This window comes from Xiphophorus hellerii, chromosome 8 (assembly GCF_003331165.1).
Source record: "Xiphophorus hellerii strain 12219 chromosome 8, Xiphophorus_hellerii-4.1, whole genome shotgun sequence".
Taxonomy (NCBI): Eukaryota; Metazoa; Chordata; class Actinopteri; order Cyprinodontiformes; family Poeciliidae; genus Xiphophorus; species Xiphophorus hellerii.
This window is the reverse complement of record NC_045679.1, coordinates 16660869-16678220: the sequence shown is the minus strand read 5'-3', so window position 1 is coordinate 16678220 and position 17352 is coordinate 16660869. Positions and strand designations below refer to the sequence as shown.

At 38.3% G+C, this 17352-nt stretch overlaps 1 protein-coding gene across 1 annotated transcript in view; it reads left to right on the top strand.

Annotated features, from left to right (window-relative positions):
- ass1 (argininosuccinate synthase 1) overlaps positions 1 to 15810 on the top strand; it is a 30166-nt gene extending 14356 nt beyond the window's left edge. Inside the window, exons 10-15 of the mRNA XM_032570800.1 lie at positions 2489 to 2573; positions 3107 to 3171; positions 8636 to 8767; positions 10933 to 11089; positions 14959 to 15024; positions 15118 to 15810. Of these exons, the coding sequence (XP_032426691.1) occupies positions 2489 to 2573; positions 3107 to 3171; positions 8636 to 8767; positions 10933 to 11089; positions 14959 to 15024; positions 15118 to 15166 (554 nt within the window). The 3' untranslated portion in view covers positions 15167 to 15810. The remainder of the gene's footprint in view (positions 1 to 2488; positions 2574 to 3106; positions 3172 to 8635; positions 8768 to 10932; positions 11090 to 14958; positions 15025 to 15117) is intronic.
- The last annotated feature ends 1542 nt before the right edge of the window (positions 15811 to 17352 follow it).

Sequence of the window (17352 nt, the reverse complement as noted above, 5' to 3'; positions counted from 1 at the left end):
TTTAATTCTAACACAAGAACCTTAGAAGAACTGAATGATCTGGTGGGTTTGTGAGGTATAAGCAAATCAAATAAATCAGATGGACACGATTACTGTCAGATCTGTAGGATCAATAAACAGAACCTGTGTGACAACATGAAGCAGGACAGAATATGTCAGATATCAACAGATCATGTCCTGTCTGTAGAAGATCAAGAACAGAGAAACAAAGCGAGGAAGGAAACACTTCATCTTAGCATTCGATGATGTTAAAATGGAGATGGCCATAACTGTCACTTTAAAGTTGACCCCCTGCATTTTATTTCCACTTGGGGCCACCCAGACTTATCCTTAACCCCTTACACCATCACTTGGCCTAAAACAGCCCCGTTTGGCTCCGGGGCCCCTCCTGCAAGCCGGAAGCATTAACTCCAGTTTATACTCTGAGTCCAGAGGGCCCGGAGAAACGATCATTAGAGACGCCGGCCGCAGGGCTCCGGCTTGAACACAAGAAAGTGTCACATGTTTGTGCAGAGCGAAAATGGCAAGACACATCCAGGCCTGAGGGCGAGTGACACAGATGTTCCTTCATCCTCGGTCACCAGGGGTGGTTGAAGTGCAAGAACATCAATCGGCTCTTCAGATCCCTTGAGGCTTGATGGACAGCTTTACGAGCCGTAATCCAAATTTTATGGAAGTTCAAAAGTTTGCCAGAGTTATGGTGGGAAAATGTGCTAATCACTGAAGCTAAGGAAATGTCAGGCTGCTGTGTCGATGTGAACCAGTGCAACAGTCTTCCTTTACCAGCTTCCCGCAGAAAAAAGTTAACAACGGGCCAGTCTGTGACCGTTCAGCTGGAGGTGAGATGTGCTTTTGTAAAACGGTGATGCACCAGTAAAGCCCTGACTGGTTTCGCGGGTTCCTAGCGGCCCTGCTCTCCATTTTCACACATATTCTCCGGCCCTTTTATTGAGCGCTCTATGACAAAAGCTGTTTTAGTTGTCCACACAAAGGCCCGAGCCCACTCCTCCCTCTGAGCACAAGATCAGCAAAAGAATGTTTCGTTTCATTCCCCCCCTCCCACCTTTTCATCGCTGCCTTTCTCACCAAAGTTTTCTCACTGATTAAAAAAGAATATATAACAACAGGAACCTATTGCTCCCCCCGTCAAACGCTCTATTCCCCATTTCTCTCCCCCCCGTTTTTTTAAGGAGAAAAATTAAATTCATGCCTCCCTCCTGTCATGCCGAAGTAGTGTGGACGAAAAAGAGACAGAGAGGAAAAATGTAAAGCAGTAATTTTTCCTACAACTGTGTCTTCGCTCCCATTGTCTGCACTGTTAAGGGTGCAAAAACTGAAAATAAAGCAGCTAAACGGAACGATGGACGGGCCAACCTGAGCAGAGCGAGGATAATGAGAGCGGAGGGATGAAAGGCCAGCCCCCAAACTCCCACGTTCAGCTAATGTATTGGAGATGTTTATCAGATTGTTGGATATCTGAAGGAGTAAAGCGCAAGATTTGGATAAAACATCAAGAAAGCACTGGTCAAGCATAAGTTCCTCACCTGTAGGCCTTAAAAAAACTGTCCATCCATTCTTTAATCTGTCAGCAAAGTCTAAAACTTTGATTCCAGGAAAGTTTGGTTGGAAAAAAAACCAACAAATTAATCTAGGCATGGAGAGTAAAATTCTGCTTTGTTTGGACTTTAAACTCTTTTCACGCGTCTGTTTGTTTCCCCACCTCCACCTTTGGCCCCTGCTGCTCATTGAGGACCATGAATAAGTAGGCCGGTGACAGTGATTGATGTGCACTTGGTTTAAGTGGCTTTGTAGAGGAAGTGTGTGTGGAGTAAACTTCAACGTTTTGTTTTTGTTTTTATGGAAGAATTTTCCTCCATGTGTGAGATGTTGTTTAAAGGAAGAAGGATGATGGATCTGCAGATGGTTGTGTCTTCTGCACATGCTGTGAAAAAAGAGACAAAATCTCAGCGCTAAACAGAGGATGGGTAACAAAGCTGTGTAATTGAATTAGGTAGAGGCTGGCCCACAATTTCACAGCTTTCAAATGAGGAGAGCTTTTGAATTTATTAGCCTTTCTCACCGTTGCATATGTAAAGGCTTTGAGTTTTAGATGGTATTCACTGATCTCTCTGAGACAAAAAAAAAAACATCTTCAGGATAATTTATCCACTGTTTGTCATTTTGGTCTGATTAAATAAATACATTAGCTTTAATTTCATTCCCTATCTTTTTTATTTGCTCAGTGTATAAAAGCATCCCTCTGTTTTTGTTTCTACCAATTATTCTTGACCAAATCTTGGTTAATCTGTCATATTTTATGTTTTATAAAGCAAGTAAGATTTAAAGAATGTGCATTATATGGAGAAAGTTTTGATTCTGCAACTTTTTGATAAGGATATAAATAAAATTCAAGCCTAAATGTGCTATAGTTTTCGCTTTATATTATCCACTTATGTCAATTATCTTCCGGTGAAACTTGTTTCTCTAGGAGTTCCTGTCAGGGTGATGCATGTGAAGGAAGGAAAATCCAAAGAAACACCGCTGGATATTTTCTCATATCTCAATGAAATAGGGTAAGCGCTTTTGTGTATTAAAAGTAAAAAAAATCTGGATTTCTTCACTATTATTTTTTTTGCTACTGGCCTTAATTCTATGGCTACATAACTTGTGGTGAGTCACTGGACCAAACTCTAATTTTAAATTATGAAATATGAATCTGTCATTTTAAACCACTTTGATGTAGTCCTATAAAATATCCAAGATTACTCTTGCATTTTTATTTATGCACATTATTGCTTTCAGCACATTTTACTATGAATTGATTTTAAGAAAATTTAGGCACAAAAAAATACCTGTTACAACTTTAATATTTAAAGAGAATTTTTAAGCACTGTGTAGGTCATGAACATTAGGTTTCAGATATTGAATTTAAGAAACTTAAAATGTAGAAACACTTAACATGTGCTTTACCTTCAACATATGCATCCATTTGAACTTGGTTCAGAGACTGACAGTAATCAGTGAGAAATGCAGTTTATTTCTCCATTAGGTTCACCAGATTGAATCTAGAAGGTGCGTATAATTGTGTCCTGCTCTTTTCTCTCAGAGGAAAACACGGAGTGGGCCGCATTGACATCGTAGAGAATCGTTTCATCGGCATGAAGTCTCGAGGTAAAACTTTAAAATCTGGGCTTGTTTAATCGTTTTTTCATTCCATTCTTACTGTCATATAATTTTACATATTCTGGCGCAGTCATGGCAAAAGAAATTACATCCTGTGCCATTTTTTGGAGATTAACATACTGTATAAACAATTTGTTCTTTAACAGGTTTTGTAAGCAAATACAATCTAAGGTCTAACTTCAAGTTCTTAAAAACACACTACAGCTATGCTATTCCTTATTAAACAAAAAGAAGCCAATCTGGGAATATTTGTAAAAAGAGTAAGTTGACCCCAAAAACCTAGATGAATAAGATAAAATAAATGTGACAGGTTGTACTTTTGTAAATAAGCAGTTTCTCTGAAAGAGCATCCTTTATTTCATTGCACTCATGTAGGAATTTGTACAAAAATCCTTTGCCTCAATCTTTTGAGTGCAGTGCCATCCTTTTATACACTAACCATTTTTGAAAAAAATAACTATTAATTCAAGTGCATGAAGTAACTTTTAATGTCATCCCCAACAACAATAAAATACATGTAACTCAAGGATTTTTTATTTGTTTATAAATTTTAACTTGTACTAAAAACAATGGAAGAATGTGTGCAAAAGCACCTCGAGGCCACTGTTAAGTACGATGGAGTATCTGTGATGCTGTGAGTCTGTTTTTCTTCTAAAAGTCCTTGGAAACATTAAAATACCATGACATATATATTTCTTTTTACATCTTTTTGTTGTATGTTGTTTTTAACTTTTTTTGTACAAGCACGTTGAGTTGTCTCTGGCTGAAAGGTTCTATGTAAATAAGGTTGCCTTGCCTTGTTGGGACTTGAACCAGAATAATCTGAAATAATTGACCATACATTAAGTCAGGGTTCTGTTATGGACCACTTAGTCTTCAGATGTAAATAATATAGAAAGCCTCTGATCTGAGCTAAAGAAAAGAGAGCTTAACAGAGGACCCAGGACTACAGAGATTGTGCAAATTTTGTATCCCCCAAACTTGTGAAATAATATAAGCTAACACTAAGTGCTCTCCTGTTTGCAAAAAGTATAAATTATTAACAGTAACAGTGGGGCGGACTAACAAGTTTTGCACTGGTGATTTTCATACATATATATATACAGTATATATATATATATATATTTTTTTTTTTCAATGTGGCTTTTTACCCGTCTTTACCTTAGGTGCCAGTAAGTGTTCAGGATGCCTAGTATTTATTTTTTTTGTCAGTATTCCTTTTCTACATCTAGGGCTTTCATGCACTTTGCAGTTATTTTACATGAGTGCTTTAAACGTCTCGCTCTGCTGCTTCCATAAAATCGGGCTGAATGACAAACTCCTCAGGAGACATCTTTTCCTCTCGTTCACCAGGAATTAAGATGTCGTAGTGATTTCCAGTCATCTGTACGCTAGAAAAAATGCATACAGTACACTGAGAAGAGGATGTATTTGTCAATGCTCCACTGGATACACGTAAATACACAGTTGATTGCGTATTTGCCCACAATGTTTATCTGCGGTATTAACCATCAACTCTTAAAGCTCCTTTGTTAGGTCTCTACATGTGTTACCGCAGCCGATTAACAAGGCCAGTGTGCAGTCCTAACTTTGCAAAGATGCGCCCACGAGGACACACACGGGCTCCTCTTTCCCCGCACCTCGCAATGCGCTGTGATTGGCAAATTGACTGGCCGGCAGAGTGTGACCGCGGCACAACGTGGCAGGTAGAAATTGGAAAATGGGAAACCCACTTTTCTCCCCGTCGACTGAACAAAAGATCAAAGCTGTTTCCTCTTTGCGAGCAATAGGAAGAGGTGGAGCACAAGGTGCCCAAGTGGTTGAATAACTACCATTGAGCGCATAGGTTGGCCTCTTCTGGAGTGGCAGTTGTGTGAGCACAATAGATGATGGGAGGGATTGAACGGGGGGACATGTCATACTTATTTGTGTTTGGGTCATATTTATTTGTGCAGGGTCAGAGAGGCAGATGGGACTCAAATGGTTTGTCAAGAATCTTGTCACTGTGCTACAAAACATTCGACAACCTGTGTGCCCAACTAGCTGTCACGATGTTGTCAAACCTCTGACTTGTGCTCCGATGAGGGACTCAGAAGCCGACAGAGACGACTTCTTCATCTGCTAAAGTGTCAAACTGCTGCAGATCTCCACAAAGACTGCAGCTGAACACGTCGACACAGAAAACTTTTCTTGTTTGAAATATTTTATCAATTTATTTACAGTTTTGTTTAATAAAGTATTAAGAAACCTGGAAATTTTCCACCATTTGTCATATTGCAACCAGAAAACCTCATGTATTTGCTTGCTTGTTATGTGATACAGCAACGCAAAGTTGTTATTGGGAATTTAGACGAAAAGTAGGGATTCTGAGTTGCATACAAATGCAGATCTGAAGCATTTGCATTTAGTCAGTACTTTGTAGAACCACCTTTGACTATAAAAGCATCTACGAGGTTTTTGTACGTCTCTACCATGATCTGCATGTAGAGACACTTTTTTCCAGATTTCTTGGAGCTGAGCCAGACTGAGAACCGCTTCTCAGTTTGATTTAGGTTTCTTCTTCTTATGGACAGAGTTTTCAAGTAATCGGGCAACAGATTCTCCAAAATAAGCTGTGAATCAGACTGGTTAATGTTTTTCTTTTCTGGCCTATCATTTTTGTTGGATAGCCATCTTTTGGTACTTTGTACTTTTATATTTCGGGTAATAGATTCAACATCACATTTGATATTAAATGTTCAGCTCTCTGGATATCAATGTAGAATCCAAACTGGCATATTTGCTGTGTTGCTTGTTGCTTGTTTTTTTCCTTCAAAACCTCCAAAATCTTCACAGATCAACTTGTATTTACACTGAGATTAAAACTTCGCACCAGCTTATTTTACTATTCAGGATGATTTGATTGCAAAAGACTTTATTTAGGGCTATCAGTAGAGGAGGCTGAAAACAAATACATGCTATTACTTTAAAATATCCTTAAAAATCGAGGACCATTTTGCTCACACTTTACTGTAATGCACAACTATGTTGGTCTCATATACAGCCTGAATAAAATAAACTGATTCTTGTGGTTGTAACTTGACAAATGTGGAAAAACTTTAAGAGATATGATTTTTTTTTTTTTGTGCTGCCTGTTTAAGGTTGTGTTTTGCTCAGATAGGATCAGCTGAGGAAGAATTCAATCCTGCCCTGAAGCCATGCATAGTGGTTGGCATACCTGCAGCCGCTGTATAAAAGACTAAAACCTCTGAAACCACAGAGGGTCGTGTCTCCTTAAGCCCGATTAAAGCGCCACTGTAGAAGCTTACCCGGACAGTGTCCAATTATGGGCTACAATCAGTTAAGCTAGCTCTTTTTGGCAGCACTTAATCTGAGTTGTGTTTGAGGGCAGTTTTAACTTATCTGATTGGGTACAACGGAAATGTCCCGGAGTACTCTCTGCGGCCTAGTCACCCAAAGCATTACAGCTCAAATGGGGATCTTCTGAAGCTTTAAACAATCAGTAGTTTTGCTAAGTTGGTTTTATTTGTTTGTTGCACCAGTCAGTTCTCTAATCTGATGAGGAACCTTTGTGGACATTGGAATAAAATGCTACTTCTGAAGATTTGGATTGTTACAAGAAACCCAACTGTGTGTCAAATTCGCAGAATATGTAAGGAACCATGCATTTAATGAGTGAATGGTGCTCACTTTCTCCAGATTTTATCCTTCTTAGAAATAGAGGTCATAGATTTTTCTTTTGTCTCCATTGTCAAGTCTGCCTTTCTGTATTCCCTCTGCCCTCTCTTTGTTTTAGCTGACATTTAAATGACAGCTTCATTTCTCCTGTCATGTACCTCATCTTTTCTCCTGTCACCCCTCCCTCCCTGTCCGGAGGGGGTAAATTGCAGGGTACACGGGGCCCTGGTCCAGACTCCAGGCTGGCAGGGGCCTCCCAACCTGTCATTTACTCTGGACAAGCTTGTCCATGATTTGTGAGCACTATGAGGGCCTGTCAGTCACATCGCTAATGGCTAATAGAGCTGCTTGATGCCCTTTGCTTAGATGAACGAGGCCCATAAATGGCTGTTGAAGGATGAAATAATGACGGTAAAGCTTTGATAAGAGTGTTACGACAGTAGAGCCGACGTGCATCTTCTTATAGGCAGAACAATTTCCTAAATTCTTTTTTTTCCTAAGTTCCTTTTTTTGTCACATTAAATCACTTTGCAATCAGAAACTTAAGGGCATTTTAAGTGCATAATTGTGAATTAGAAGGTCAATAATATTCTTTCCAAATAAATCTTTAAAAAGTAGTAGATACATTTGTATTCAGTCCCACTTACTGTCATGTCCCTAAATAAAGTCCAGTGCCTTCAGAAATTGCCTCATTGAATTGATTCTTCCTTCATTTTCTGGAAGCCAGCTCCATAGATAAAGGCCCCCTGATTTGGCTTGAACGCAGCACCGTCTTGCTGCAAGGCAGCAATACTAACAATTGCCAAATTGTGTAATTTTTTAGAGATTGTTAGTGAGCAAACAGCTGCATGAAAATTAATAAACAAACCAGACAGATCAAGCATGAAGTTGTGATGAAGTTTAAGTTAGGTGCAGCTAAAAAACAGTATCTCATGCCTTTTTATGGAGCATTCTGCAATCCATCAAAGGGAAAGAGTATGACTTCAAATGAAAACAAGAAAACCCGTCTTTACCCCTTTATGATCTAAGTTTCAAATCTCCGCCTGGAAATTTTTGCTTTTTTTAATTGTACCAAGTTCTTTAAATGTCTTATGAGTAAATATATTTGTCCATTTATTCGTAGCTACTGGAACTCCCCCTCAGGTTAATGTCACTCTCTGCTACCGTAATAACTCAAGATTGGCTGCGCAACGTCTCCCCTTTCAGAAACTGTTGGGATTTTTCAGATAGTGCAAAGTGTGACAGAATTATGGTACTGCAAATTTGTCTGGATCGTCGGCGCTACTTTCGGTCCGGAGAGGTTAAAGAAAACCATGAGGTGTCTTCTTTCAAATTTGCCACAGCACTTGTAGGGGACATGGTAAATGCCTGAATGCAAAATATGTGTTGCAGAAAATACTTCACATTACCAAAAACATATCTCCATGGTGAAATATAGTGGTGACAGCATCATGCTGAGGGAATATAGCATGGTGGATGAAAAGATCAGTTCTTATAAATACAGGCAATGCTGCTAAATTAAGAAGTGCTTAAAAACTGGAGCACCGGAGTTACAAAGGGGAATTTTAGATTAAAGCATATTAATAGGGTAAAATGTCCTTTTCAAAAATACAGATCTAATTGAGAATCTGTATCAAAACTGATGAAGAATTTGCAAAAAAATTTTACCACATAAAATCCCAGTAATTTCCATTGGCATTTGTGTCAAAAGATAGATGAATATAAAAACTTCTGCCAGTTATTGTAGTTAATTTATTTTTTCTCTTTTTGTCAGGGATATATGAAACTCCTGGAGGCACAATCTTGCTTAAAGCCCATCTGGACATCGAGACGTTTACCATGGACAAGGAGGTCCGACGGATCAAACAGGGACTTGGCGTCAAGTTCTCAGAACTTGTCTACAATGGTAAGCATCTGTCAAGTGTTTCAATAGCTTATTCTTCAGTGCACTAATTGTCATTTCTAGCATACAGATGTTAGAGGCAAACTTGCCATGTACAAATTCAAACACACCCACAGCACGGTTCGTATGTTTGCACATGTTTGTGAGCTTTTCTTGGCTCAGGTGTCTTAATCCCCCCTTCTGCCGAGTCCCAGGTCGTCTGCACCTTCATCCACATAATAGGATCAGTGCCATTACAGACCGACTGCTAGGCCGCTCCAGTTATCCCCTCTGGAGACGTGGAGACAAACGCTGAGACACACACACACACATAGAGGTGCTGCGTTCAGGAACAGGGCAGAGATTAAACCCATTGTGGGTTTAAATCATTAATAATTGCAGATTGCAGACGGCTGGTAGTGGAGGAGCTTATGTTAACAATCCACCTGCTCTGCATCTGTTTACAGCTCTATTTACCCAGACTAGGATGAGGTATCCAGATATGTGCTAAGTAGATTGAAAATGTAGAAATAAATGATGGGGTGTGGTTATGATTTTATAGGTCTATGTCATACATTTGTACATAGAACAAAATAAGAATTAATTGTTTTATTACATTACCTTTAAAATTAAAGATTCATTACTTTTCAAGCGTTTTCTTAACATATATTATAGCATAAAAAGAAACATTTTGTCATAATATTGACAGAACAAGCTTTACATCAAAATAAGTCAAGATGCATACGTAAAGTGTCGCTTTTAAGCACTATGTGCGAATTTTGAGAAAATTAAAGCAGGAGCTCATTGTGCCTTTGAACATAGCCAGACGATGAGGTGGAGGTCGGGTGCTGATGAGAGGAGGACCCCTGCTGAGTGGGGTGTGCCTGACCTCTGAGCATATATAGACTCGTCCCTCTCCCATCTGTCCCTGGGCTCTGATGATGGTTCAGGTTTGCAAAACGCCAGAGAAGAAAAGTGTGTGTGGACTTTGCCTGGGATGAAGAGACACAGACGGAGACAAATCACATAAAAGATGTTGCTTTAACTAATCCATGTTTCTTGAATTGGAGTTTTTCGAGGCGCAGCATTCTTCTTTATGCAGTTATGTATATTCTTCATGTTGCTGCACAATAAAGTTAAAGTAACACACAAAATATCAGTAGATTTAGGTTCCTTTTTCTACTTTTCTATTGGAAAGTGCATCCCAATTGTTTCTTTGGGCTAAGGGAAACAGCTTTTAAGTCTGAATTTTTCTGACCACTGATTATTACCACTGGTACATCATATTTTATCTCACAGCCCGAACTAATAATTAGGGCTGCAACGACTAATTGGATTAATCATGATGAATAGATTGTTGAAATGATCATCAACTAATTTAGTAAGCATTTGATCATAAACTTGAGTATACTGACTCAGGCCAATTCCTGAAACAACATATTCGGAGCAGCAATTAAGCCAAAACTCTACACAAATATATACATTTTGCATTTAAAATGAAATTTAAAAAAACTTTTTTAAATACGCTCTACTCAAAACTCAACCGGCATAATTTTAGCTTCACCTGGATCAAATTCTGTGAAAAAAAAAATCTTCCATTAATCGTCTATTGCTATCCATATATTAATTGGAAAAAATAGCCAACAGATCAGTCCTACAGTGCTAATATGTTAACTCAAGCAGAAAGAGTTGAGTTTTTCACATTCTTATGTTAGTATTTTTCAGATTCAGATGCATCCTTTGCTACAAATGATGAGGCATTCACTAAAGGAATGTTGCTATTGCATTTCAGGCACTAAATTTTTTATGTTCTTATTTTTAAAAGGAATTTAATTGTTTAATGCAATTTTGTTTAATGCAATTGTTTAATGCAATTGTTTAATGCAATTTTAATATTGTATAAAAGAGTCTTAAATGAAAAATCTGCAGAATGTGCCATTTGTTTTTATCCAGTTAGTCGATCAACAGTCATAATAACAGACAATAGATTAATTGATAACTAATATAGTTGTCAGTTGCAGCCTTGTTAATAATTTAGCCCACAAGATGTTCCCTGTGTGAGTCCTAATACTTATGTGCAGAAAAAAAAACTTTCAAAAACTTTGTTTTCCGTGTTCAATGACATTGACTAAAATCAGAAATATCTCTCTTTTGTGACACCTTCCCTCACTGCTGTGTCTCCATCGCAGGCTTCTGGTACAGTCCAGAATGTGACTTTGTGCGACACTGCATAGCCAAGTCTCAGGAAAACGTCGAGGGCAAGGTCCAGCTGTCTGTCTTCAAGGGTCAGGTTTACGTCCTGGGACGAGAGTCGCCAAAGTCGCTGTACAACGAGGAGTTGGTCAGGTAAACACAGTGTGGATGTGGGCGTGTGTGTATGTGTGTCTGTGTGGCTGGAAAACAGCTTTAATGAAGGCGTTCATTTATCCTAACCTGACAGATGTTGCTTGTGTGGCTGTTCTGGGCACAGTGCGGGCTATTCCACATGTTCACCACTCAAGTTCTCTGATGACCCCCAACATCAGCATGCTAAACTGACCCTGCCTCACAAAGACATCAGAGAAATGTAGCGCTCATAGCCTGCAGGGCAGCTCACTCTCCAAACCCCTTCGTTGCCCCCCGCCATGCCCTCTTAGCTGTGGTAACAGTGGGTTTGTTCAGGCGACTGACCCTTGATACCCTCTGGGCAGGCTCAGCACTGACCAAAGGAAAACCTCTCCATATGGCTCTCCATCTCCACTTAAGTCACACACACTTCAGTTGTACCCTAGAGTCAGAGAGCTAATGGTGTTTTCAGCTAGAGGAGAGAGGTGATTTTGCTCGGCTTTTAGGAGAAAAGTAGCTGGGTGTCATGGTAGTTAAGCAGGTCAGAGAAAAAGGGACGAAAATATGGCTCCCACAGTGAGAAACACAGCTCTATAAACTGAAAGAAAGGCCCTGTAATTTATCACTTACAGAGAGTTAGTCATTTTTTGAGAAGAAAGGAGATAAACTGAGACTGTACACAGCTCTTTCGATCTGTTACAAGCAGTTTCTGAGAAGAATACTTTGGTTTCAGGAAAACATACAAACTCGAGTCTCACTTTAGAAAAATTAGAGTCAGTCTTTATCTTCATTTTGAGCTGGAACAACACAACGTTGTATCATATTTGTTCCCTAAAGTCAAAAGGCAGCATGTTGTTGTGCCAATGTAGAACAAGGGTCATCTCAAGGCACAGACAAAATGGTCCAAACCATCCCCAAATATATGCAATCTAATTGGAAGGTATCCAAATGTAATTTGAATCAGTTTGGTTCATTTGGATACATTTTAGATATGTCATGAGATTCAGAACCATTTATTTACAGTTCAATTCACTCCAAAATATTATAGAATACAGTTAAAGATAGTAAATTATCAAATACGATTTGGTAAACGTTATCTAAGTAAGTCTAGCTGATTGCACTAAGTTGCTGTTTTTGCACCTATCGTCATCTTAAGCAAGCATGGGGAGGAAAATGGTTCCAGTAAAACCTGGCTTTGAGACTGATGACAGACAGGAGTACGTTTATTATTCTGGAAAGTGTACACAGAGGTACTGGCAGTGATAGTTTTGTTGATAGGATTACCCAGCTATATGCATTACTAAAGCAGCACCTGTTTCTTTATGGCTTGGTCAGGATTATCATGATCAAATATAAATGAACAATTTTGTTATGTGGCCTGTTTATAAATCAGTTTAACCATATACATGCCTTCCAAAACTAAAGAAGACAATAAAACTATTAAAAAGCATATATAACCAATAAAACACCCTGTTATAAAAAGCATATATGGAAAAAGGTCCACAATGATGCTCCATGTTGCACTATCCAGACATTTCTTGAAAGTCCCTGCAGTAAAACTCTTAAATTCCTGTTTATTACATCCCTCAACACTCATTAGAGAGTTTTTATTTCTTTAGGATGTTTTTTTTAAAAGTGCAAATAAAGATTTATTAGATCCGAAGTTATTCAATCTTCACTTCAAATTAGGTACAAAAATAAATAAATAAAAATAAATAAAAAAATTAATGTTTTTGCAATGAACATGTTACACAAGAACTGTTGTTATAAGGACCTCTTTCAATGACTGCTGCAGTCTTAATGTCGCTAAGCTGACTTCTTAATTCACTCGATGAAAGCAATCAGTGGTTTCATTCGCTGCATCAGGTGTGCTTCAAATACAACACCTGGAGTGTTGACATCAATGTTTTACAAAATGTAATTACTTTTCTGTCATTATTTAATAAAGGAAGAAATGACAATACATTTGTGCTATGCTGTTTAGGCATATAAGTCAAATTGCAAATTTATGGAAAACTATTAAAAACTCCAATCATCAAGGGTGTGTGTCACTGTCAATAACATATGCTTGTACCTGGCTTTGACTCACCTGAATGCAGTGCACACTTTCACAAAATCTTGCCACATGCATCTATACACACACACACACGCAGAGGGACCAGATTAGGCATGAGACCCCCACCGACATCCTGTTGGCTCTCCACAGGCAACAGTAAACGGCATCATTAACGCAGTGGTAATACAGCCCGTCACCGCACCCGTCTGAGATAGAAATGTCACCCTCCTCTCTCCTGGCCGGCTTTATTCTCAATTAGACTGCAGGGTTTCTTAAAGGAAAACACAATCACATGCTTACACGCATACACACCCCCGCACGCCCACCCCCACACACACACACACACACACAAAGTGGCGTATTCTTTGTAGCCACTCGCTCATAATGGCCCACAGGTGCCGGGTAGGGAGCCTTGTATTGAGAGTTGATGATTTAGTTGTCGTCCTTTCTTTTTATAATGTTTATCCTATCATTTGTTGGCAATTTCCTCTTTTGCTAAGTGCTTTTAAAGAATGAGTGCAAGCTGTATGCCGGGACGTGGGGGTGTCTCAGGGAGGAGAGGACTCGGTAAGAGAGTGTATTAAACACTGCAGGTAGAAACTGCTGTAATTACACGGCACTCTTTGCAAGACGCTCGCTGAGGTGTCTATACAAAGAGCGGTCCTAACATTAGACCCCTGCATAAGTTATATATTCACTACTTTTTCTTTGGGAAAGTGGAAGACAAACATCAGGTTACAAAATCAACACAACTAGTGGCTTACAGATGAGACGATTTGATTGTGGTTTTTAAATTCTTTTTAATGGAGTTTTTTTTTTGGAGCACTTGTGTACATGAACATGTTTTCATTTTGCTTTATTGATTCTCCATCATTCAGGACAAACAGTACCAAACAGGTGCATTTAGAGGCGATCAATAGGAACTTTTTTTTTTTTCAAAAGAGCTGAAGAGACTACGTATTTCTGAACATTGTAGTTGAATTTATTTCTCTTTGGCTATTGTTGCTTTTACTTGTCAGTCACTAACCCGGATTTATGCTGCTTTGTGGTCGTACTTGGAAGTGTACGATTCCAAGCTGGAAAAATCAAATAGAAGAAGGCTGATGTTGGAAAGCGGACTTGGAAATGGCCCTGGCCAAACCGTGGCTCAGATTCAATTTGACTCCTTTCACTTAAACCTCAGCAAAAGTTGCAGGAAATAACAGAGTCTGTACATTTATACCGGTGATACATTCAAAATCGTTCAATCTAATTTTCTTTACTGCTCTTTGCATAGAATGGAGACATGTACATTATTAGCAGCTGGTACTGCTGAGAGGGGTTTGCTTGGTAACTGAGCACATTAGCTGCTGTAGCCAACAGGTTGTCTGACTACCAACTAAATGTTGAAAGGACAGAGTTCCCAAATCCAAGATTTGACTCTGAAAATCAAACACAGTATTTTAGCATCTTTACTTGCCTTTCTTTTAAAGTTTCCTTTCCTTGAAAGTTAGATAAGGTATTTAAAACTTTAACTTATTCATGAAAACTTGGATTTGAGTCTTGCGCAATGTTTGTTCTCAATTCCCTTTGTATATTCACTTTAAGGAGTTATATTCATGTTGGTTAATTATATTTTGTTTGTTTAATCAGTAAGATGCATTTTGATGACTACTAGTATGATTATTATTGATTCTAATTTTACATTCAATTAAAGTGTTGATATGGTGATTTCTAACTATTGTTTTATGACACAGGAATGTCATTCATTTCTATAAAAAAAATCCTTTTGTTTACAAATTGAACATAACTTAAAGCATTATTTCATGTCTTTTTCTATTTATTTTCTCTTCAGCATGGATGTACAAGGAGACTACGACCCTTGTGACGCCTCCGGATTCATAAGGATTAATGCTGTCAGGTTAGTATCACTTGAAACCAAAACTACTTGCAATACATGTGAAAAAATTTTTACAAATTCAATTAAAAGTTGGTATTCTCTCTTCCTTCATAGGCTAAGAGAGCATCATCGTTTGCAGGGTTTCTCTGGCAACAAACAGTAACTGTTGCCGTCTTGTTAACCATCTTCCTTTCTTCTTCCATGTTGCCACTGTGTCTTAAACTCTTAATAGGTTTAGACTTTGTTCCTCCATTGTCGACCTCTTGCCTTATTATCTTGTGTAGTTGTGTCACCCTGTAAGGACAGTAGCCTCTTATTGTCGAAACTGTTTCTCAGGTGGTCAAGTGTTTAGAAAAACTTGTCTGTAGTAGATCAAAATATATTCTAATGCGTACTAATCATGACGTTTGAAACAATTCTTAGTATTTTAGCTACCGAGTTTGTTTCCTTCTTCTTAATACTAATAATAATAAATACATTTCTGGTCAGAGGTTTAGATTTCTAACCATTAGCATAACTATCAAAACAGTTTTGTTAATTTGAGCTATTCTGTGAAGTAATAATGAAATATATAACTTTAATCATTTGAGCAGCAAGATTTGGGTGTTCAAGTTTGAATTTGTTGTTTTTCTGCATTCAATTAGATGCACCTAAAAAAATTTTGTCGCCTACATAGTCGCAGGCAAACAATGTAATTTTTTATCACTCTTCTTGTCAAAAATACTGAAACTCATTTAACTTTCTTGGTTTTCTGGCAAATGCTATATTAGTCTACTTTATCCATTATAAACAATGATTTGTGTTGTATATGGTTTTGTTGTTCTGTCAACTTGAAAGGCAACAATGAAGAAACTCGGGGTAGTTTTCCATTTTCATATTACATTCCCTTTGCCTGCACAAACGGCAGCAAAACAACCCCTCAGCATGATGCTGCTACTTGTCAGCTAGTGTTCTTACCACCATGCCTTCAAATTGAATTCATGTTAGTGTGGCCAAATTTATGACAAACTGAAATGTTAATGGATCTTAGATGTTACCTACAAACCAGGAAGTAGTTTTATTTTGTCTGAAGAGGAATGTTTTGGACATTTGGTTGGAATCGAACTTAAGAATCATTGAAACTTTATGTTGCATGATGATTCCACCGGATAAACAGAAAAGCTCACATTCATCTTTGAGAGCATTTGCTGACTACATGTAAACCTTTAATATCTAACAGTCAAATCTACAGATATTTATGAATTCATATACACTAGTTTGTTTGTTTTTTTCAAGTGTATCAGTCACTGGAAGTATGAAGGTGTGAAACAGTCGTCCTGTTATTGCCGCCTGCCTGTTTAACTGTTGTGCTCAATAACCTCAAAGACGCTGCATCATCTTAACGATATGCAGATGGAGGCCGACACAGACTGATGGATCACTGATGATGACCGCTGGAGCAGAAGTGATGAGGCTGTTTCTGAGCATAAATGGCTCAAGTCAAACGGAAGGAAAACCAATCGGGTCACATATGTATATTTTACTGCTCAGCGTCGGGTCCTACATTTATAGAGTAGAGGAAAGCCTCTCAGAGTGCTCATATCCACAGTATGGAAAGGCTATGTGTTCATATTTTTTGAGGGATTACAATGCCTAGCAAAAGTCACAATATTACCAGACGGCAATATTTTATAGGAATTTTATATGGTCTATTAGCACAAAGTAGTGGTAACAGTAATTTACTATACTGATAATGCATTGGTTTGAAACATTTTTAGAAATAAAAACATGAAAAGTGTAATGTCCATTCAGCCAACTTTATCATGAAGGCCTAAATAAGACCCTATATAAGTACATTCAATTCAAAACAAATACTGTTTATTGAACATTTAACCAAAAAAGCCACTGTTACTCTCTTAGAGTTACCATGGTAACTCTAAAGAAGCTGCAGAGATTCATAATTCAGGTGGGGAAGATGTCAACAAGACAACTATTTGTTGTGTTTCCCTAAAACAAAGGATAAAATAAAACACCCTACGACTGAAAGAAATCCCCTGTACAGTTTGCCACAAACAGTGATGGGGACACAGCAAGCACAATGAATACTTAAACATACTTTTAATTGTGCTTCATCCTGTAGCATTGGTTTGTTTTAGTAGCAACAGGGAAGCTGATCACAGCTGATGTGAACTGAGTTGAGATAAATTCTGGAGCAAATCCTGGTTGAGAATGCAAGACTGAAGACTCATGCGGAGGTTTTCCCTCTGGCAGGACAGTGACTCTGAACATACAGCCAGAGCCACACTGTGATGGTGTAAAATCAAAGCAAATTCACATCTTAGAATGACCTACACTGTAAAAAAAAACGGC